Here is a 23,635-nt window from a genome sequence, read left to right on the forward strand (position 1 = left end):
GTAGATAGCACTGTCAAAAAACTTATAACCCTCCAGCAAGTTGTCTCTAAAAAGACAAAAGAAGAAGAAAAACCCTCTAGCAAGTAGCAAGTTGGAATTCATTATTTTTATGGGTTAAGTATAAAGAGTAAAGGTGCGATCTTTCGAATTCCATTCCATTTTTATTTTCTTTAAAACCTCACAAGGCAATGCAGACAGTGAGAATATATAAGTACAGTGAAAGAAGTGGCGGTTGATCACCCCAATTTCTTTATCTTCATCGAATTTCTCTTCCATCAAGATTTCAACTTTCAGTCTGCCTCTGTGTAGTGATTACTGGGTAAGCTTAGCTCCTTCATCTTCTCTCTCTGTCTCTCTACTTATAGATGGTTTGAATCATATCTGCTCTCTGTTCTGTGTTCATATGAATTCCAAGATATGTTTTGCTCCAAGAAAGTGATAAATAATGATTACCCAGTTGATCAATTTTTTAGGAAAGAACCCTACCATAATCAGATTCTCACTTTATTAACTCAACCCTTCTTTTTAATTTTTGTAATTGTTCCGAAACAAATGAAAGGTTTGATTTTCTCAGAAACCAATTGGAAGTGAATAGTTAAATTAACCAAGAAACTTAGAGATAAGCTTGATATTCTTAAATAAACATGAGAAAGAACACTTCTTGCTGCATAAATTCGAGTACTCTGTTTTAAATCCTTTCTTCATTTCGTTTTTCTGTTGCCCTCACTTTGATCTTTGTGTTTTTTTAAGCTTAAGTTGTAGCTTTACAATGGCTTACATTCCTCCGCACAAGCGGCACTCGAAGGAACCGGAGAGGCCACTGCCGGCTCCAGAGCTGCTTGCGCCTCAATTCAAGAAAAACTTCACAGACAAGCCATATAATAAGTCTAATGTGGAATGGACTGGAAAAATAGTTTATGCAGACCATTCTACATCAAGATGGCTGACGATTGGTTTGGATGAGGAGAACCAATTTCCGCCTTCTGTTAATCTTAAGCCCATTTGCTTGGAGTCCACTGAGCCGAAGGTTGGAGAAAACCGTCTAGCTTTAATCAATACTAGTCTAGGTAATGGTTAGTACTCTAACATTTCTTTTAGTGGGTTTATCTTGTATGTTGTTACTTGGGTTGTGGATGTGTTTGGTTTTGTTTTTCATGGTTGATACGTGACAGAAGGCGGTGAGGTGAAATGGAATTTGCCAAGAAACCCCGGGGAATCTCTAACAGAAAATGTGCTGGAAGACTTAGTTTCTTCTTTTAAACATGTGAGGAATGAAATGAAGTGTGCAAAGCTCAAAGAAGTAAATCCTACTTTGATTGCCAGAGTGGGGAAAGTACTGTTTCGCAGGTTAGATTTCTCTATTATCTGATTCATTGGTTAGCTATTGAGCCTATTTTGCCATTCATTTAGTTGATTTTTTCATATGATTATCCTTTTTACCTTTATGTTGTTCTTTTATCCGCCTCAGAATACTGGTTGTAGTAAGAACAAATAGTCTATACTATGATAAAAGGTTGCATTTGGCATTTTAGCTTTAGGAGGTAGGATGCCGAGTTGGACAGTGAAGCAATTCTAAAACTCCGCCCTTGGTTTTCGATACTTGGTACAGTTATATTTTGGTATCGATGCTTAATCACTGTCAATCATCTCATATTTCACATCAGTTTTGTAACAACAGAAAAGAATTTTGTACTTCTCCTTTGTTGTACATGAGCAGATGAAAGACAGTTTTTTGTTGAAATCTTTGTATCAGGAGCCCGTCGGTTAACATGGAATCTATCACAAAAAATTTGTCTACTGAAACCTTGAAACAGTTGAGGAAATCATTTCACACAAACATCCCTGTTTCATATAAGGAAAAGATTGTAAAGGAGGTTGTCCCGAAAGTTGGAGTTGATTTCGAAGAGGAGAAAGACGTATACCAAGTAAAGGTATTTCTTTTAGACATGTCAACTTACTGAGTTCTTAGTTCATGTTTTCCATAGTTCTGACTTTAGCCATTGAATTACTCATTTATTTTCTTCTTGTATAGTTGTCTGATTCTACGAGGCCAGATTCAACTCTCTCCTGCAAGTGTCGTGTAATGAAAGAACATGGAATGCTACAACTCTACAAGGCAAGTTTTCCAATTCATGCCAACTAAATTTGATGAAACCATATATGTTGCGTCAATAGCACGATATTGATTAGATAATTTAGATAAAAAATAGTATGCTGCAAAATATGAGTGTTATAAGATAACTAGATGTTCAACCACTGAATGTGATTAAGCTCTCCAATTTTTGGAATAATTGGTGAGGACTGAGGAGCTTTTCCTGTCATTAATGTTTTCCAGACTCTTCCCTGTTGCTTGGTGTAGAGTTTGTTTACTAAGACTTACATTGCAACACCAACTTTCTTTTAGATTGAACTGAATCAACTGCGTAACATGGTCGTGGACATTTCATGCACTACTAAGAATCTGGACCTGAGACTAATGCTATGCACAAAGAGACTCGTAACAGATCTGACTGTAAGCTGCTTCACACTGTCCTTTATAAATTTACATTTCTATTCCTTCTTGTTTCAGAAAAGCAATTATTTATAACCTATTTATCATGGAACCACAATCAAAACAAACAATAGGATATTTTTTGCAAATGTAACTGGACGATGAGGTTTTACCATATTGGATGCACACCTGAACTTATGCAGCTTGGATTGAGGTTCTGTGATCATGTGAATTGTTGATATTTCAGGATGATGATATGCAAAGCATTAGGGATCTGATTAGTTTGGCGATTCTAGATCCAGATGTGAAGGGTGGGTTGAGATGGCCTCTGGGAAAGGAGTCTTCTGGAGATAAATACAAAGTTGTTGGGGTTTGGCATGTGATAGCTAATACGTATAAAAATTCATCGCTGAGACTGAAAGTGAGACATGCTGATCGATTTGATTTTAGAACCTTAACTGGGGAAGCTACTTGGGAAACAAGTCTGATGTTGAAAAAGGTCCTGTCAAAGTTACAGGTAAACGCTTCCTTTTCTCTGGGACAATTTTTTTCATGTGCTGAAATAGAAGATTTATTTCAGAAGGTTTATCGTGTGCTGAAATCTCCTTTTCTTTCAATTTTAAGGAGGAGAATGTCGAAGCCAGCTCAATTTCGGAGATACTGAAGGAAGATATGCAGTTGATATGGGATAACTTCTTGAGCTGTGAACATTATCTAACATGAAATTGCAAGTTGTAAATCAGTGATCACCGTCTATGCGACATATCTGTGTATATCCTGAGTTTTATGTCCCAACATTCGGCACATTTGATGAATAATATGCAACTGTTTTAACATTTCTTGCAATTCTGTTTGTATCTCGCGTTGTTGATATAGTTAATGAAATTTTTGCGATTCGATGACTTCATTGCCGGTAAATGCTTCGGCTCAGATGCTTTCTTACAACACAAGATAGAAAAGTTCTGGAATTGCACAGAACCAAGGCATCACATATCGACTGTAAATAAAACCATTGCATGTACACAGCAAGGCTTTATTCCTTGAGTTGTTACCATCTACTGTTCATATATGAATTATACACTATGGGTGAACAGAAAATTAAGGCTCGATTTATATCAAATCTTCAATCTTGAGCTTAAACTGTGGGCACTATACGTGTTCATCGTTTGCTTCGTAGACATACGTAATCTGATTTAGTTTATCTGATCTTGGATATTCACTCACGCTGCGCACCAACTTTGGACGATTGGTCGAGCTCAACTTCTTCATCTCCTGAGTACTCTTTTTCTCTTCGACATTGTTTCCTGAAGTCTTGTATGTCATGTATAGGATCATTTGGGCAATGCCCAAGAGAAACCCTAATACGTTTGGTAACTGCGCTCACCCGACAACCATTCGTGTCAGATTTCGAAATTAAGGGTTAGGTAGCCTGAAAATTCCAAGAATTGAAATTGGGAATTGGTACTTACTGCAATGTAGTAATCTTTTGTAAAAAATCCGTAGAAGAACCACATGGTGGCACAAAGTGTCAGGAAAAAGGACAAAGAAAATGGCATGAATTCCACACTTTTGGTTCTTATTACTTGCCTCTGCAGGAATGTAAATCCATGTCAAATGACAGTGATTGCCGTAATTCTAGATTTAAAGAAAAATAAAGATTAATTTATTAACTAGTTAATAAGTACCATAATGCTTAGAGGAGCAGCAAATACAGCAATGTTAAACACGGCACAAATCCATCCAACGGCACTTATGCGCACTGTCCCTCCAAGAAGGAAGAAGGTGACTGCCAGCACCAACCCTAAAGCGGCTACATTTACTAGCAGGATCCAAATCAATGTAGTAATCTGCGAGCCATGATCAAAGTATAAGCATATATCCAAATTAACTAGCATACATATCTGTTTTCTTCAGTACTTCCTGACAAACATAAAACAAAAAAAGAGCCATGCATAATGTTTGTCTGACCTTGTCATTCTTGGATGCGTATACAATGTAGAGGATCAGGTAAGTAACTTCTATAACGATTCCGATGCTGTTGATGCTGATGATCAAATAAGCATTTGTCTTGAGGACTCCATAATACAACAATAAAGTCGCACTTAGTAGGGCAATCACATAAGGTATGGATTGAAACCCTTTCGATGATTTCTTCTTGTATATTGTGTAAAACGTTGGTCTGCAGAGAGAGAGAGAGAGAGAGAGAGTGTTAGGGTAGTGCAACTTATTCATAAAGATGTGAATTAGGGATAGGGACATTTAAGTACGTAGTGAATTAATTATTTTTCATGTTAAGGGGTCTTACATTGGCGCCAAGAACGTCATGAATGACACAATGTTACCTGAGAAACAATGAAAATAATCCCAGGTCATGTCAGAATCAGATAACATGATGAACAATATCGTAAAACAACTTGAAAATTTTAGATGTTTTAAAGAACTTTTTTAGAAGAATGAAGTTTGAGTGAGCATTTTAACTAATTACCTCCTTAATTATATATAATCATATGAACGGAAGAGAAAGAAAACTGATATATATACAGTTATATACATATTTTACAAACCTAAGAGACCGAATATAAAAGCCAGTTGTTCAGTATTCAAGAACCGCATCGTGAGCTGATGACTGAAGAATATGTTTTCAACTTTGCAGTTTTTTTTTTTTTTTTGTGAAGCTTTTTTCTTCACCTTTGCTTGCAGTAGTTAATTCGACACTGCAAAAAGCTTAAGGATTCCATTTCTCAGGTACCCTTTTATAGCAAGATAGAAATTAAAAAGTTAGGCAACTCATCAATTACGTGACAAGTCTGAAATGAAACTTCCATCCTCGTTCACAGTTTATATACGATGATAATATTAATTTATTATATATGTGAAATCCTAAAACCACATGGCATCCATGAGCTGCCCATATATTACTGTGCTACGTAGATTAATCCAAGCGTTGAGTTTCATGATCGTGATGTCACATCGTGTCCACCATCCATCAAAGGTTTTGTTTACAGAGTTATCCTACTCAATGGCTGAGTACTTTTGGAAAAAAAAATGGCTGAGTACTCATGCATGTGTGGGAATGAAAATACTCACTCCTCCCGTATAGTTTAACTTTTTGCTACCCAAACATGTAATTAGAAATAACACTACTCAATATAAGTTATAATTTGGGATGTGATATTCACACACCTTTTTTTACTTCTCTCACACCCTTTTAATTTTCAGTCGTTGGATCGGATGAATTGAAAAATATCAAAAGACATAAATTAATAAGAGGTGTGGGAGAAGTAAAAATGGATGTGTGGATAGCACACCCCTATAATTTATTTTGTCAAGTATTAGATGTGTGACTCTTTTACATTCTTCAACAATTAAGTAGACAAGAATTAAATACCATCTTAATTCCGTTGTTGCTTGATTTTTTATGTTCTTTTGGTCATTATGTTGAGTTTGAATAAACTTTTGCATTTTGTTATCCATTCCTGCACTTTAATTAGACAAATAAAAACACAAAATAATTAATATATTAAAACACAATGACTATATTGGTTAAATTAAAATTTTCAAGTAAAACACATAGATTAAAAAGGGTACTAAATCCAAGTTATTAACATTTTGTCCACTAGGCACAGAATGTGTTCTAATAGCACCATTGTTTCTAAAATTATATTTAAATATCTTTATATTTTAATGGTTAGGGAAGTGTGATCTGCCATTCTAGGAATACAAACTTTTTAATTGTGAATCTATACAATTTAAAAAGTTCATAAGATACTCCATTTATTGAAGGTTCCCTGCTTCTGCATCTGCTTAACTTTGGGATGGTTACACAAGATGGGAACATGTCCCAATTTGTGAGCAAATATTGGATAATAGCTAGCTAGCTAGAAAGTACCTATCTATGATGTGACAACTAAAGAGACTTTACCTGCAATGTAAAGTAAAACCCTAATTTTAACAATCGACTATCAACGGAAAGTAGAATATTTTTGTGGTTGCAGAAAAGTAAAAGCATTTGTCTGGTTTGGAAAGATTGGAATCATTGGATTGTACATGAATTACTCATCTTTCTTGATTGCTTGGTCGTTTTGAAGCTTAAAATACTCTTTACTTTAATATGTGATAATAAAAATTGATAGAAGTGATTTATGAGTTTTTTTACCTTAAATTACTTTGATCATTTTGTAAAAAATCTGTCAATATTCTCGTTATATGAAAGTGTTGGTTTAACAAAATATCATTAAAAAGGTGGTCATATAGTCGTTTAAATGACAATTTAATGAGTATATTGATAGTTTTTCACAGAATGACCAAAATTATTTATGGTGAACAAATTCATGGATCACTTCTATCGATCCTTGTTAGAGATCAAAATAAAGAGTTTTGCCAATTTAAGAAATCATTTTAGCTAAAATAATCCTATAATTATCATCCGAATGCGAGGTGTTGATGGAACGGTTCGAGGTTAGCCAAGAGAAATGCCGTTAAATGACATCGCAAATTAGGTCAAAAGTCGAAATTTGTACTTATAGTTTACCGTAAGTGTTAATTTAGGTTCCGTAGTTTCCATTTTGTTAACTTTATCATGTGGTTCACTTAATTGATTGGAATTAATAACACCAATTCGGGTTTTTTTTGTTATAACACTTTCACTACAAAAGTAAACCAGAAAATTCCGTACTTTTAAAAAAACATGTTATAAGGCTTAAACATGCATTCTTCTTAGAATTATAATAAGGGAACTTTAACGAAAAACACCTGGTACTGTTCACTTTAACAAAAAATCACATTTTTACACTAAAAGTCAATCATGGTACTATTCACTTTACCCTTTATTTTGTCTTTATCATTAAAACTCAAAGTTTTCAAGCCTTTTTCATTAGTTTTCCTTTATAATAACCCTATATGCGAAATTGTGAAATGCATGTGGTCCAAAACGAAGATAGTAGCAATAATCTCTCAATTTTAAATTAATTGGAGTAATGGTTTCTCAGCTAAAAATTTGTAATTGGTATTAAAACGTGCAACTATGGTCGTTTCGTCAACTTTGACAGAACTTCTGTCAAAATGTGTCATGATGGAACGAGCATGGCTACAATTGAGTTAAAGTAGAGGATCATTACTAGAACTGAGTTAAGGTAGAGGATCATTACTATAACTGAGTTAAAGTGGAGGGATTATTGCTCCACTTGGATTAAAGTTAAGGGAACATTGCTACAATTTTCTCAGTTAGTTTTCCATATTTGCTATTTTGATTCAGTCTCACGTGCGTGACATGTGACTCATTTTAACTAAAGCTCTGATGGAGTTAACAAAAAAACCATAGTTGCACATTTTGGTGAGTTAAGGGGCAAGGGTCATGAATTTTTAATTAAAATGATCATTGCTCTAATTGAATTAAAGTTAAAGGATCATTACTACAATTTCTTCTAAACGTATTGTAGTCAAGTTCCACAAAGAAAAACTTAGAGAAATGAAACTACAGTACTTAAATAATAATTACCATAATTAATTAATGGCCGTCCATGAGGCCTTTTCTTAGAAGCAACATTGAATACACCTAGATGATCCCTCTGTCCATTTTCCATTTAAACACTGAGACGGCTCTCACAACACTTTCTATATATAACTGGGCTGTTTGCCCTAAATCTTTCTGTCATTTGGTAACTTAGCGTGGAATTCTAAGCACCACACACACTCATCATCTACGTACCAACTAGGTTTTATCCAAAATGAGGATTAACATTCACGCTGCCATATTCGATCGACCCAATGGGGCAAACTTGCCAGATATTTGTAATGCATATTCTTATGATAAACTTTATAGGTCTATGCAGTGGCAAATTCAAAGTTCTAACTTTGGATGGTCTTAATTAAAGGATGTTAGGCACCAGTCCGGAGGTGAGCTGGGGCGCCCATGTGCCTAGACAGGATCTAGGCAAAAGCCTAAGTGGGCAAGACAGATTTAAGTAAACTTACTATATATCGTACAAGTTAGTACATGTCTATTTACACTTACAAAAAAAAAATGTACTTGTATTGAGAATTTGAGGTTTATTATTCAACATATAACATACAAAAATATCAGAATTTTTGTTTTAGTATTTTAGTGAATTTGATGGTATGAGATGAAAGTGCAAGCAACTACGAGTTCATAGTATTTTATGAAATACTTTACAGATGTCGTAAGAATTTATAGGGAATTTTTAAAAGTAACGGTGTGAAACGTATGGTGTAAAAATATTGGTTGAGTAATACACCATCTGTTTGCTAATTACAATGCTAGGGTTGAACAACCTGATTGGACAACAATTAAAAAAAATGAGAGTTGGTCAGGTGGGAAATGGAGAGAAAAAGTCTTTCTTCTTCGTTGTAACCAAGGTCTAAGAACAACAAAGCCATGGTGGTTTTCTCTCTTCCACCACATGTTCACACCATTGGGTGGTCCTCAGAGGGTCTCACATATGCTTCTTTGGACGTTCGGGTGTTCCCGGACCACCCGAGTCCAAGAGTGAATCCGCCATTGGGTCTATGCAAGGTCCACCACCAATATCACTGATTGTCTTAAGTTAACCACTTATTACTAGATGTTGGGTTTTATCACAAAAGGTCTTGGTGATATTAGGGTTGGAGACTCTCATATATTAATTGTATATCATTTTTGTCATAGGACCGATGAGGGATCTTATTCTCTAACACGCCCCCTCACGAGATGACAAGGGAAACCATTTCCCACATCGAGAGTTGGTCAAATTTTTATACTAGAGCTAACACAACTTTTTGAGAGTCGGGTCATCATTTAGGGACTAGAGCCAACGCAAATTTTTGAGAGTCGGGTCATCATTCAAGGACTAGAGCTAATGCAACTTTTTGAGAGTCAAGTTATCATTTAGGCTCCATGGTCCATTCAATCAATATCCTTAAGCTTGAGGTAGCGTAACTTTTGAAAGGCCAACTTAAGGAGGCAAATTCAAGCCCAGTAAATCGGGCCCATGACGTGTCGAAAGAATAATATGCTTTGATACCATGATAAGCTTTATAAGCCCATACATGTCCACCACCAATATCACTGATATTGTCTCAATTTAACCACTTATTACTAGGTGTTAGGTTTTATCACAAAGAGCCTTGGTAATATTAAAAGTGAAAACTCGTACAGATTAATTATATATATATTTTTTTTCATATAACTAATGTGAGATCCTATTCTCTAACATGTTAAACTATCAATCTCGACCACATATTCAAACAAGAATTATTGCACAGTGAACATGGTTCGTATTCACATTCCAATAACATATTATCATAAGCGCATTTTGCCAGAATACAAGACGAGATGATGCAAGTACAACTTTTCTGGTCAGAATTAAATCCCCTTGAAAGTTTCCTTGTTTTCTTATGATGTAGCCCAATCACTTTAAAATATAGCTCATATGTTGTCAAAGTTTAAGGAGTTATCTGTGACCAGCTTGGAAATCTTTCTTCTTTTAATTTGTGAAAAGGCATTATATATATCTTTCTCGTTTATGACAAGCAATGAGGGTAAAGAGAAATAAATATGCACACATATCACAATGATTTGCAGGTACGTAGCGGAAACTACTATGCAAGAGGCAGTGGTAGTGGTACACCTTAGATTATATTAATTACATCGTTATTTCTTAATAATTAAGGAAAATATGCGTAAATAGAAATTTGTTACAAACTTTTAATATTAAGGAACATTAAACAAAAACTAAACTGTATATGAACCACGGTTTAAAGTCCTCTAATTCTATTTGTACATATTTTCCGGTAATTAAACACCAAACAAACGCGGCCAAAGACCCCAAATTAACTCCAATCTTACTCTTCAGCAATAAGACCGACACACAACAGCCAAAAACTTTGTTGATCATAATTGCAAGTCAGACTGAAAACACATCGGAAGACATAGACAGTGGTGTTGCTGATGAACTTATCCCCTTATTCCTTGCCTTCTGCACTCAGAGAAAAGAGGAAAACAGATTACCAATACAGCACATGTATATATGTGTACCAATGAGCTATAAATTTTGAGGGGCCTAACCATGTCAGCAAGAGTGTTCTTCCAAGCCTTGTCCATCTCTTCGAAAACAAGACCGATGGTAGGGCGGCCTTTGCTTGATTTGGCAACGCAAAGTACTGCAACTTGAAGGATCGATTCAAAGTCCGCCTTGTTCACATTTCCATTCAGTCTTGGGTCCTCAAGATCCTCAGGAGGGCGTTTGTTCATACTTATATCCTTTGCCTGCAAAAAAATTAACTAGAATTGTCAATCTATCTTCTCTTTCTCTAGCTCTCGGCGCTAATAAACTGGTGTATATACCTTTCTTGTTAGTTGGTCTCTAGCATCAAGATCCAGCTCAAATACTTTTTGCCCCGATAGCAGTTGCAGAGCAACAATACCGAAACTGTAGACATCACTCGCGCAGGTTAACTTGGCATTGGTCATGTACTCTGGATCCATGTAGCCTATGGTTCCTCTAACATCTGTAAATACTTTGGTCTCCTCCATACCCAACATCTTTGCCAGCCCGAAATCAGATAGCTTGGGTTCCAAGTTATCCGTCAAAAGGATGTTTGTAAGCTACAAATTCAGCAACCAAGCATCAACATCAATATACTCAAAAAAAATTAATTGGAGAATCATATCAAAGTTAAAGGAAATGATTTCCACACATTACTTTTCTCCTTTTGCATACCTTCCTTTTTTTATCCTGGTCTTTAGACTTTAGGTTGAATAAATCAAATGAAAATTAAGAGACAGAAGTAAAGAGAGATGTGCCAAAGAAGATAAAGGGTGTGCGGGAATCTGTTCTCCACGTTTAATTATTACCTTAATATCTCTATGGACAATGCATCCATCAATATAATGGTGGAGATATCTCAGAGCAAGTGCACAATCTCTTAGAATCTTAACTCTTCTTTCCCATGTTAAGACAGGATCGTCACCTGATCGCAATAAATGAAATTATTTTTGTGATCCTTAAAGAAAAAGCATTTCCAAGATGATTAACTTATTAAATATGTTCTAGAAATCGATAAGAATCAGAGGAATTACTTAGGAGGTGTTGAGCTAGATTCCCTTTAGCGCAATATTCATACACAAGATATTGTTCGCCATCTTCGACGCAGCAACCAAAGAGGCAAACCAAGTTTGGATGTCGAATCCTCGAAAGGCCTTCCACTTCTCTAGTAAATGAATCGGATGTGTTGCTCTTGTTTATGTGCTTAATGGCCACAACTTGCCCGCTCGGAAGAACCCCTTTATAAACTTGACCAGCGCTTCCTCGTCCAAGGTCCTTTCTTTCAGTATTAATGGCATTCTCAATCTCGGCCTTGGAGAACCTGTACAAGCCAGACCATGTAGTAATCGGTCCTGAGTGAACCGGTTTTTGAGGCTGCTTCTTGGTCACAAATTTTATCAGCAGGATGATCAGCGTCACTGCGGTGATGCCTATTAAGATGGAAAGTATCGCTTCTGCCAATGAATCTGATAGATTAAATGATTAATTTCTTTGAGGACACATAAACTTTTGGTTGTCAATTTTCACCAAATAGAGTAGATTGAAATAGTACTATAGCTGTACTTACATTTGATTTTGATGTAGCCTGGTTCTGCAATGGACCGAAAGCGAAAACACAAGAAACAGAAAATTAATTAAGCAGATAGAATCATAAAAATACTTGAGTAAATAGGAAGTTAATTGAGCAAGCATGAGGCATTGAAGTAGTTTTCATACCGAAGGTGTCTAACAAAGACATACAAAACATATAGTCATTGTCGATCGAAAAGGTATTGTTCATCTTCTCTTCTAAAACAGAAATAACAGCTGCCATAGCACATATGCCCGTCTCAGTTGCGTTCCCATCCTTCACATCATATGCTTCCAGCAAATCGTCCCTCAAATCTAATACGGCCTTGCTGCAATTTCCACAAACATCCTCAAATGCATTGCTAAGGTTTGAGCAATTACTTATCGCGTTTTGGAAGGCCTGCTCTTTCTTGATGGATGCAAGAGTTGTGTTCGAGCACGCACTGCTACCGTAGTAAAGGCCATCAAAATGACAGTTTTTTGCAGACACGTTTCGCTCCTTCTGAAAAGGGCCGCTGCAGTTTTTCCATTCTTGTTCTGGAAGAAAGACACTGGCACTGCCCTGAGTCTTGACTGAGTGAATGGCTAAGGCTTTGGACATGGTGGTGAGGACATTTCGACAGCACGGGCTTGTGCGGTAGCTTCCCCAAACGTTTATTTTATGTCCTACGCGAGAGAGGCACTCCCCAGTTGGTTGGTATGGAATGGATGTGAAATTTAACACACAGCCTCCTGCAAGAAGTCATGCATATATGATATCTTATAAGCATGTGTGTTCCAAATGTTTGCATCTACAATTCAAACAATCATAAATCTTCCTAGCTAGACACAAAGGCTGCAAAGTAATAGATAACCTAAATAAACATTGCTTGGCTCCTTACATGTAAAGAGTTATTTCTCGTTACTAAATGAAATCAATATGATGACGCAAAAAGAAAAATTGTTGCATGGAAGGAGTCAAACAAATTTCATTTCAAAGACATATTTCAATTAATTTATCTAGCTATCAGTCATTTTAATAAACTAGAAGAGACTATGCCTCCTTAGTGGAGGCGATCCTTTGGTTTAATGGAACCAAGTCTCTCCTTTGTTGGAAGGAGCTACAAGTTCAACTCTCACAACAGTTATTAAATATATATATATATATATATATATATTTACTAAAGTAAAAAATAAAAGGACCTGAGGGATCATCTGGTGAAGATAAATCATCTGCAAAAGTTAAGATAAAATAAGCGACAATGAGTAAGATGGTAATTTTGTAAGAAAGGTTTCTTGGTGTCATATTAGTTTTTTACAAGTCCTACACCAATAATATGAGGAATTAAGCAAAGAAAATTATGTTTTGTGAACGATTTACAATGTAGCCGAAAGTTTTCCAAGGCAAGAGTGGAACTGAAAACTTATAGAAATTAGAAACCCTAGCCTTCCTCGTCGACATCGAAAAACGAATAGGGATATATTCTTTGCTTCTGCTAGTTTTGGTTCTGAGACAGCCAGCTGCTCTTACAACATTGAAATTTCCGGTGGCTTTGATCATGTACATAAACCATAATTAAGGGATGTTAATTAAGTGATAATTAAAATAACATCCACTTGTGAAGTGGCTCCAAATGCATATGCTTATTAAAATGTTGAACCAATCATCTAATCTTCATTCACATCGCCACATATATATGTACCTGTACAAAACTACAAACTAATATCTTTTTTTACAACATCATCTTATTTTATAACAAAAGCTTATCTGTTATTTGGCCATTTTTTGGTGCTTATTATGTCTGGTGAATCCCCTACAGTGCGAAAATACTAATTTTTGGACAATAGCGATATTTTACACTTAATTCATCTTAACCACAGAAGAGATATTTTAGCTTAAATTTATCTAAACTATGTAAGGAGAATTCAAACTTGAGTGTAAAAGGGAATCATACTACTCTAACCAATTTAGCTAAACTTGATTACTAGATATGATACTATTTTTTTTAACACAAGCGAGATGTTACAAGTACAAAAAGAGTATTCAAACTTGAGTGCAAAGGAGAAGCACAATACTCTTAACTTTTGTTTATTCTCGGACATGTCTTGCCCTCAAATTCACCGGTATAGTGACAATTAGTTTGGCTAAGTTGGCCATTTATGTTTTGTTAAAGTTTTTTTGAATTAAGGACCTCTTGAATGTTACCTCGAATATGTCTTTAACATTTGTTTCAAGTCTTAATATTATAATAAAGTCGCTATCATTTCGTCTATTCTTCTTTAAACTAATCTATTTTTCTTCCTTCATAATCCAATTTCTAAGATGTACACTAAGAAATTATAAAAGGGACATAATGGATGATTTCCATACATTATTAAATTAATTACTAAACCATCTGCGCTTCTCTAGATTTCTCCATAATCCTCCTCTTCATCGCCCTCTCATGATTCTTTAAAAGCTCCATCTTTATTTGTTTTCGATAAAAAAAAAAACAAAACTTAAATCAATTTTGTATTAACATATGGGCCAAAGATAATCATGGGCCTTGGTTCCCAAACTATGGAGCATAATCATGAGCCTTGGTTATTTCATTGTTAATGTTTGGGTTCGATTTTGAGAGGTTTACAAACACTTTATTCGACTGTATTTGGGAAAATAATAATTTGGAGGTGGTAATACCGTTCGTAGAAACGTTTTTTGGAAAAGCACATTCCAAACGATAGTTGATCTTTTTTTTTTTTCCTTCAATTTCCCAAAAAAAAAAAAATTCTTGATACGAAAATAAAATCTCTTCGATTCAGAATTCTCAAGCAGCTCTATACTACAAAACTCTTGCAACGATTGAATTGAGACAAATTATTTGAGTTAATATAATTTTTTGGAGTTAATATCTCTTTTTGTTTCGTGTGTATTATATTTGCTATTTTGCATTTGATCCAATATCTTAGTGGATAAAGAAATGAGTTCTCACTCATGCATCCCGATTTTGAAACTCTCACCTGTCTTGAATTATTGTCATAGTTACGAACTCTCCCTTCCTTGATAATAATATTTTTCTAAAACAGTTCTGCCAAATAGATATTTTGTATTGAGAGTTAAGGATTGTATACAAAATAGAGATAAAAAATAAAATTCCTAAAAAATTAGATAATTAAAAAAAAATGAAAACAAAAACAAAAGCCACTTGGAAATTGGAATACGTTACAGCCCTGGTTTCCACACGTTGGGCCACTCTTATCCGCCCAACCCAACTAAAATTTGGCGCCCTCTTCTCCTCTTCTCTTCCGTTCTTCTCTCCTCTCCATTTTGCTTAGTTGTCGACTGTCTGCACCTAATTTACTGCAAAGTAGATAGATAAGCTAGCGGCTGCCAATTGCCATGCCCATCATCTTCTCCACCAATACACCACAAGGTACTCTCTCTCACTCTCTCTCTCTCTCTCTCTCTCTCTCTCTCTCTCTCTATATATATATATATATATATATTATGTGTGTGTTCATTTTTTGCAAGATTAATTCATTAAAGCTACTTAGAATTATACATTGTATAAATTCCATACCACGCTCTACCAAACTTTTTTTTTTCTGTTCCTTCGGGTATTTGAGAAATTCAGCTAAAATTCAGCTTTTAGGTAGTGCAAAATTTCAGCTTTTGGGTAGTGAGAAAATATCAGATTTTGGGTCTCCCTGCAATCTTCATGTAGTTTTAATGGGACTCCCTGGGCGGCCAAGTCTTTTACTTTTTATCTTGTAACTACATAAATACGTCGTTTTTGCCATCAGTTCGTGTTTGAGATCAAGGGACTTGAAAATGACTCGAATTCATCCGAGAAAACTTTGAAATGACACCTTTCGTGGTGTCATTCGGAAGTCCTTTGTTTGCGTCTTTGTAGTGTTTTAAATTTGTAGAGCTTGAGTAGTTAATTGGTAGTGCATTTTCAAAAATTTTGTCTGGAGTTCCTTAGAACTTTGTATAAAGTCCCTCTTCCAAACTAGAAGTTCAAAATTCGAATTGTATTTGTAGTCTTGAGAGTGGAGTCCGAATTGAACTGCGGTAAATCTTTGTTTTCGTTTATAATCTGAGGTTGAATAAAATTTATCACAAGAATTAGGCCAAATAAATGTATGAGGGCATTTAACTTCTGTGAAGGAGAAGCAAATGAAAGGCTGTCATAACATTTTTGAAGGGAATGGATTTCTGATTAATTACATTCCGGGGAAAAGGGAAAAATACCTCTGATATAATGAACTGTGTGCAGGCCAGAATTCGAAGTAAAAGATTCTGAAGTATGGCGTTGGCTGGACGTTCGGTCTTCCTGTCCCATAAAGATGGTATAGGAAATGCTTGTATTAGGTTGGGACTTAAAAATGATGAAAGGCTTCAGAAGGGAAGGATGGTTGGTTTTCATGTGGTTGTGAAATTTTCCTCCCAGAGAAGAAACTTTTCTGGCTTGGGGTCAAAGCGTTCTTCGCTGCTCTCTAGCAGGATGGAGGAGGCTTTCTCAGAACGAAGCACGAAAACTAGTGAACCCGAGGTAACTCGTGCAATATATCTGCAGTCTTGGTTTCTTTATGCAGAGTTGAGTGATGATTGACGTCTTTTTCTCTTTTTGCTTCCTCTTTGCAGATGGGACGCGCGATTGATTTGATGATTGAAGAAGTATTGAGTGTTATTAAAGAGTGGAGCCAGTTACATTTCATGAAAGTAGCTGGTTTACTGTTATGCACTTTCATGGTCATGCCATCAGCCAATGCTGTCGATGCTCTCAAAACTTGTGCCTGCTTACTTAAGGAATGCAGGTAATTCATTCAAACAAGTTTGATCTTTTAGTCGTATCTTTAACATGATTTCTTATGCGCTTCTTGTTTTCTATTACATATCCGGATTTTCTGTAGTTTAGTGTGTTATGAGATCCGCCAGTCCTACCAAGTCCATAAAATGGAATAAAGCTTAATTTTTAACGAAAAGCTCCTGGTACTATTCACTTTAACGAAAAACCACATTTTTACACTAAAAAGTCAATCCTGATACTATTCATTTTACTCTTTATTTTGTCCTTATCATTAAAACTCAAAGTTTTCAAGCCCTTTTCATTAGTTTTCCTTAATTTTTTTTTAGTAAATGTTGGTTTAGGTCTTGGCTTATCATAAGACATAAGGTAACGGAAACAAGTGGATTTCTAAATTATATGTTCACTATGCATGTGTTATGGTTTTTCTCTTGTGTGGACACTGAAAAAATTTAGCCTTTGTCCTTAATTGGATTACTGGAACACCTATTCATGTCAGGGTAGAACTTGCGAAGTGCATTGGAAACCCGTCATGTGCTGCCAATATTGCTTGTTTGCAAACTTGCAATAATCGACCAGATGAGACTGAATGCCAGGCTAGTCTCTCTCTCTCTCAGTTTCAGCGGTGATATAGTTTACACAGGAGAGAATTCTGGTGTCATTAATTCTATTTATCTTCTTCATTTTTGCAGATTAAATGTGGTGACCTGTTTGAAAACAAAGTCGTAGATGAATTTAATGAATGTGCAGTGTCACGAAAGAAGTGCGTACCTATGAAATCTGATGTGGGAGAATTTCCTATCCCAGATCCTGCTGCTCTTGTTAAAAGCTTTGATATGTCGAAGTTCAACGGAAAGTGGTTCATTACAAGTGGCTTGAATCCTACCTTCGATGTATTTGATTGCCAATTGCATGAATTCCATACAGAATCCAGCAAACTTGTAGGGAACTTGTCCTGGAGAATAAAAACCCCAGATGGTGGCTTTTTCACTCGATCAGCTGAGCAGAAATTCGTGCAAGACCCAAACCAGCCCGGCATTCTATACAATCACGACAATGAATATCTTCACTATCAAGATGACTGGTAATTCACATCATGTCTATACCTTCTTATCTTGTTCCTGTTGGATTTCTCATGCTTCCATCCATTTATATGGCGGTTTTGTTTCTCATTTGGTTTCTGCATAAACCCAAAAACCACATGAGAACACATGTATGACTTATGCAGGTATATTCTATCGTCTAAGATAGAAAACACACCGGATGACTACATTTTTGTGTACTACCGTGGAAGAAATGACGCATGGGATGGATATGGTGGTGCTGTTGTATACACAAGGAGTTCAGTTTTGCCAGAAAGTATTGTTCCCGAACTTGAAAGAGCAGCTAAAAGTGTGGGAAGGGACTTCAGCAAGTTTATCCGAACAGACAATACTTGTGGACCTGAGCCTCCGCTCGTAGAGAGGTTGGAAAAGACAATTGAAGAAGGGGAAAGGACCATTATAGAGGAAGTTAAACAGATAGAAGGGGAAGTTGAAAAGGTCGAACAGACTGAGTTGACATTGTTTCAAAAGTTACTAGAAGGGTTTAACGTGCTTAAACAAGACGAGGAGAACTTCTTGAGAGGTCTTTCGAAAGAAGAGATGGATCTGCTGAGCGAGCTAAAAATGGAAGCTGGTGAAGTAGGAAAACTGTTTGGAAAAACTCTTCCGCTGAGGAAGCTAAGATAGTTGAGTGTTATGAAACGGTCAGCTTCTTGCTTCTTGTTTATACCATATTGTAATTTATTTATTTTTGCAGAATGTAAGCTGATATTACAGGTTATTTTTCTCTCGAGCTAGCTATATATGTTTCCAATTGGTTTTACTGGTTGGCAGAGTAAATTGTTGTAAAAGCTAATTTACAAGACTATGTTGATCCATATATTCAACTTGGCAACTCCATACGTAAAACTCGTGAATGTAAGAGCGCGGAGGTAAGTTATAATCCTTTTCATGTCACCGCTTTGTGCAATCTACATTTGTTGCTCAATAATAGTAAAACCACTTAAAAATCCTTATAGTTTTTAGATTTTAGCTTTAATATTCTACTAAATATACATTTATTGCTCAATAAATCGTAAAATCACTTCCAAACGCCTTATAAATTTTTCCTTGATGCTCAAAGAAAATACTTCTAGAATATAAATAAAACAAATTGCAATATTTACAAAAACATGGGTTTACACAGTTTTTAGTCAGTTTTGTAAATTTGTACAAAAATCGTCATTGAATCTATTTGTTTTCACTTTTGCTTCACCATGAGGTTTTGAAAATTAATGTAAAACTCTCCATTGATATTTTTGAGGATGGAACCCCCTTTTAGTACCGTTTTGAGCCTTACTACTATATTTTTCACTTATATATTAAGGTTTCAGCTTTAAATATTCTACTAAAGATACCCATTGGTAAATACATTAATTTCTTATCTGAAGCCAGCCATAATTAAGTAGGTTCTTTTGTTTGTTTTCGGTTTGTCTCTCTTAGTTTATGGGTATATGAAATGAAGAAAGACGATACAGAAGTCTTCAAAATGAAGTATAATCGAAATCTTTAAAAAAAAAAGAAAAAAAAAAAGAGAGAGAGAAGCTAGCACATCATAAAATTCTTGGCCTCATGCGCTTTCTCCTTCTACCAAAGTACTTTTGCATCTCAATAGGACACCTTCGTAGCAATGCTTCTCGTTCACTATCTTTGAAGGACAAAAGCCATGCATGGCTCGTCCATACAAAACAAAAAAAAAAAATCTCATGTTCAAATGTATGTGCAAGTTAGAGACAATTTAGTAGTGATTGGATTGACATTTTTTCGATGATTTAAAATCCTGCGATCCGTTGTTGTTTCTGTGTTGGACTACAGAATCTTTTCCATCTTTCAGTACTGGTGGTAGTTGTGGTACTTTGCTGCTTCTGTTTTCCTGATCCTGATCATCTGTGCAAACACTTCCGCCTTCTGATGATTTTTCCTCGGTACTGCTATTGCCGCCTAATGTGACAGTAGCAGTTTCTTTTTGTGATGCTTTTTTCTTTCTGCTAGTGGAAACGGTTTCTTCTGTTGACCCTCTGCTGCTGCTTCTAGAAGAAACACTTGCATATTTGGATTGACTGCTGCTCACTTGGTTTGAATTACCATCCAGATTATTACCACCCTTGCTGCTCTGGTCACTTGAATTAACACTGTCGTTCCGTGATATCATGCTGCCCCTTGTAAATGAATGCCATTCTTTGGATTCTGTAACAGTTACTCGGCGTTCATCTTCGCTACCTTCACCTTCTGAAATGTCAACACTACGGCGGTTGCTCTTTGAATTTCTGATACTCTCCTGATCAGAAGCCTCCTGGTCTTCATCATCATAATCTCCTGCAGCATCAGAATTATCGTCTTCTGAATATTCGGAAACACATTCTGATTCATCATTGTTCTCTTCACGTTTTTCAGTTGGGGTTGGATCAGCTGGAAGAGAAGCAGGGACAGCCTCAGGAGGAGGAGTTGTGGAAAGAAAACTTAGAGTAGTCACAACGTCACTCATGAAGGGACGGACTGCTGCCTCCTCTTGCAAACACATGGATGCCATTGCAACAGCTTGATTTAGATCCTTTTCCGGGAACTGCTTGTTAAGAAGAGGATCTGCCATATCAGGATACTTTTTTGGGTCCCTGAATAAGGGTTGTGCCTGCTCACACACATGAAAATGAGAACGAAGTTACACATGATGGTAATGGTGAACGAGAGTGAAAATCACTAGGTCAAGGGACAGAAACAAGGGGAGTGAAGAAAGAGAAACGGGAGAACCATTAGGTCAATTAAAGAGACGTATTAGATAGGTGAAAATGATAAGATAATTACCCAAGATACTAGATTTTGCTCATCATTTGACCTTGTAGTGTCGACAGCTCTTCTTCCGGTAATGAGCTCCAGAAGAATAACTCCGAAACTGTACACATCCGACTTCATTGTGACTTCACCTGATCTAGAATACTCAGGAGCACAGAAACCATAGGTTCCCATCAATCTTGATGGTCCATGCATCTTATCTCCCTCAGGGCCAAGCTGGGCAAGTCCAACATCTGAGAGCTTTGGATTGAATTCTTCGTCTAACAAAATGTTCGAAGATTTCAAATCTCGATAGACAACAGAGGGATTGGCCTTTTCGTGCAAGTACTCCAGTCCCAAAGCAGCACCATAAGCTATTTTAACTCGGGTGTACCAATCTAATGGCTTGTTATCTGGTACATTGCCTACACATAGTTTTGTTCATATCCAAAGTTAAGCAGCTGATAAAGGGGTTCTAAATCAGGAAACCAGTAGAAAAAGGGAGGGTTGCGCACGTACCCAGAACACGATCATCTAGAGAACCCCCGGATATGAATTCATACACCAAAAGTCTTTGATCTCCATCAGCACAATATCCAATTAGGTTAACCAGATTTGGATGGTGTAGGAGGCTTAGCGTCAAAACGTCCCCAAGAAATTCGTTCCCTTGCGTTCCATGTCTGTCTAGTTGCTTCACCGCCACCACCTATAATCAAGATTGGAAAAATCAAGTCTCATAATTTCATTACTCATTAGCAAGTCTTCATTAAAACCAAAATATGCAAGAGAAACTGAAAGTGTTTATAACCTGCCCGCTCGACTGAAGGGTTCCCTTATAGACTCTTCCAAATCCACCTTCCCCCAAAAGACATTCCTGCCGGAAATTCTTTGTTGCAGTGGCGAGCTCACGGAAAGTGAAAGTCTTTGCATTAATATTTTTTGGGTTAACTCCCCCGGTGGCCTCTGCGGGTTTTTGTTTCTTCAATTCTGCAGAAAAGCGATAGGGTTTTAGGCCCTTTCCAATACCTTTTGACAGCATTGTCAATCATTGTTTTGCATTAGTTTCTACGTGTAGTGTATGACTACCCTAATTGATTCTTTTTCGACAGTCCACATTTTGTAGCTAGCTATAGCAATTTACAGATTGATACCACAACGGATAGCAACGCAAAAATATGGTCACGAGTCATGGTAAACCTCCTCTAATACCTTTTGAGAAACTTAAAAATTGTGAAGGCATTGTAATTTAGACATGCATTCATCTTTACGCGTAATATTTACGCGATTTCTGTAACGATCGTACTTGATATTTTCAAACTTCATACTTCACATATACCTTTCATATGTATATGTCTTCATTTCATTGTTTCGAAATCATTTATAACCAAAGATTGAGAAAAATGAAAGAAAGAATAAAAACGAAGACTTACCTTGCGCGATAGGAGGAGGAGAGGAGGCATTCTCTAATCTCTTGTTGCTATTTGATCTCTTACTTCTCTGTGAGCCGAAACACGGAAAGCAGCTCATGTCTTCCGACTAATCTTTGATATTCACAAACCTCCTTTCAACTTACAGAAGAACTTTGGCGAACGGTTGAATGCTTGCTAGATAATTCAGAATGTAGTTAAATATTACAACGCCAGTCTTTTTCCAGAAAATTAATCAAGTTAGCAAAAAGTTATAAAGAAAAAAATGTAGGTCAAACTCCAATCTTGTTTGACAAGAAACAAACGAAGGCGCATAGAGGAGGAGGAGCGGATCAGGGTCCTCCGGGAGTATTGAAGGAGGAGGACCCCGGAGGTGGGGCGGGGTTAGCTAATTGCAGTTTGGAGGGGAAAAAAACCAAAAAAAAAAAAACTAACAACTTGGTAGAAGGAGAAATGGGAGGCAATGCATTTGCACGGTTTTGGGGGTTAGAAAATGTGAGATTTTTCGTTAGACTTCTCTCAGAAAAAGGTGGAGATGTGAGGGGATGTGTCTGGCCTTTTAAAACTATGGAGAGAAAAATGTGGGAATTTTATTGAATTTTAGTTAAAAGACAGGCTAGAGATGGAGGGTCTACAGCCCAGGAATTTTTATCAGCGGTTATTTTAAGGACAGTAATCATTTATTGGGTTAAGTTCACGTAACTATCCAACCTTTTGGGATGCTTTTAAATTTGTCTTAATATTTAAAACATTTCAAACAACTGCATAAAGTTTTAAAAATAAAATTTTAACGAAAATCTCCTGATACTGTTTAATTTAACAAAAAACTATATTTTTACACAAAAAATTCAATCCTGGTACTATTTACTTTATTCTTTATTTTGTCATTATCGTTAAAACTCAAAATTTTCAAGCTATTTTCATTAGTTTTTCTTTTTAAAAATTGAACATTTGTTAAGTCATCAGCGTTAAGTGGTGACCTTGACAAGTATTGAAGCAAGATTTCACTCTCATGTCACTTGTACAAATCTAAAATCCGAAACCGATTTCTTTTAACTAGACAAAGAGTTTAAGTTGACTAAATGACATAGAAGTTGATGATTGAATTATACGTTGATAAACATGTTCATTCTTATTGATGATATATTATTTAATTTGTAAATTTTATCTACAAAATTAATCTCTATAACATTATCTATTTTTCAACCCACATTTCATTTTTTTAAGGGTGGAAGCGCTTGAAAGAGAGAATAAGAGAGAGAAAGTGAGGTGGAAGAAAGCAAAAGAAGTTTTTTTTCTTTTTTCTTTTTTTTCTTTTTTTTGAATTTTAAAATTGAAAGATTAAAATCAGTGATGTTTAAATAAAAAAATAACAAAATTTTGTGTTGTTAAATTACATTATTGTCTAATTTTTTGTTTTGATAAAAGACTTAACAAAAAAAAATTATATTAACATATAATTTAGATGTTGCGATAAAAGACTAAA

The 23,635-nt window shown here is 35.9% G+C and overlaps 5 protein-coding genes across 9 annotated transcripts; 2 read left to right on the forward strand and 3 right to left on the reverse strand.

The window, feature by feature from the left end:
* The first annotated feature begins 135 nt into the window (after positions 1-135).
* On the forward strand, positions 136-3,337 carry LOC126593979 (uncharacterized). Of its 4 annotated transcripts, none has more exons than XM_050260171.1 (8): positions 136-319; positions 751-1,073; positions 1,173-1,347; positions 1,754-1,931; positions 2,033-2,116; positions 2,405-2,512; positions 2,739-3,008; positions 3,116-3,337. In XM_050260171.1, exons 2-8 carry the CDS (start codon positions 770-772, stop codon positions 3,212-3,214), a joined length of 1,218 nt encoding a protein of 405 aa, XP_050116128.1. In that variant the 5' UTR covers positions 136-319; positions 751-769; the 3' UTR covers positions 3,215-3,337. The 4 variants fall into 4 exon arrangements, with proteins under 4 accessions (XP_050116128.1, XP_050116129.1, XP_050116130.1 ...); XM_050260172.1 differs by having other exon boundaries at positions 1,176-1,347; XM_050260173.1 differs by having other exon boundaries at positions 751-1,067.
* Positions 3,338-3,368: 31 nt separating this feature from the next.
* On the reverse strand, positions 3,369-5,226 carry LOC126593982 (bidirectional sugar transporter NEC1-like). 2 transcript variants are annotated; one of them, XM_050260183.1, is made up of 6 exons: positions 5,056-5,226; positions 4,797-4,833; positions 4,460-4,670; positions 4,177-4,338; positions 3,961-4,080; positions 3,369-3,865 (listed from the first exon to the last, which is right to left on the reverse strand). In XM_050260183.1, exons 1-6 carry the CDS (start codon positions 5,102-5,104, stop codon positions 3,641-3,643), a joined length of 804 nt encoding a protein of 267 aa, XP_050116140.1. In that variant the 5' UTR covers positions 5,105-5,226; the 3' UTR covers positions 3,369-3,640. The 2 variants fall into 2 exon arrangements, with proteins under 2 accessions (XP_050116140.1, XP_050116141.1); XM_050260184.1 differs by having other exon boundaries at positions 4,977-5,079.
* A 4,879-nt stretch (positions 5,227-10,105) lies between these two features.
* Positions 10,106-13,387, reverse strand: LOC126594063 (leucine-rich repeat receptor protein kinase HPCA1-like). Its single transcript, XM_050260265.1, has 8 exons — positions 13,285-13,387; positions 12,250-12,834; positions 12,101-12,124; positions 11,568-11,999; positions 11,343-11,458; positions 10,833-11,093; positions 10,554-10,754; positions 10,106-10,464 (listed from the first exon to the last, which is right to left on the reverse strand). The coding sequence occupies exons 1-8, from the start codon at positions 13,385-13,387 to the stop codon at positions 10,393-10,395; spliced, it is 1,794 nt and encodes a 597-aa protein (XP_050116222.1). The 3' UTR covers positions 10,106-10,392.
* Positions 13,388-15,319: 1,932 nt separating this feature from the next.
* LOC126593923 (violaxanthin de-epoxidase, chloroplastic) lies at positions 15,320-18,737 on the forward strand. The gene is made up of 6 exons (XM_050260093.1): positions 15,320-15,494; positions 16,341-16,616; positions 16,709-16,881; positions 17,371-17,467; positions 17,564-17,955; positions 18,100-18,737. Exons 2-6 carry the CDS (start codon positions 16,371-16,373, stop codon positions 18,599-18,601), a joined length of 1,410 nt encoding a protein of 469 aa, XP_050116050.1. The 5' UTR covers positions 15,320-15,494; positions 16,341-16,370; the 3' UTR covers positions 18,602-18,737.
* Positions 18,738-19,506: 769 nt separating this feature from the next.
* LOC126593922 (probable serine/threonine-protein kinase PBL25) lies at positions 19,507-22,670 on the reverse strand. Its single transcript, XM_050260092.1, has 5 exons — positions 22,153-22,670; positions 21,531-21,709; positions 21,242-21,428; positions 20,756-21,147; positions 19,507-20,582 (listed from the first exon to the last, which is right to left on the reverse strand). Exons 1-5 carry the CDS (start codon positions 22,247-22,249, stop codon positions 19,692-19,694), a joined length of 1,746 nt encoding a protein of 581 aa, XP_050116049.1. The 5' UTR covers positions 22,250-22,670; the 3' UTR covers positions 19,507-19,691.
* Positions 22,671-23,635: the final 965 nt, after the last annotated feature.

This window comes from Malus sylvestris, chromosome 12, assembly GCF_916048215.2.
Source record: "Malus sylvestris chromosome 12, drMalSylv7.2, whole genome shotgun sequence".
NCBI lineage: Eukaryota > Viridiplantae > Streptophyta > Magnoliopsida > Rosales > Rosaceae > Malus > Malus sylvestris.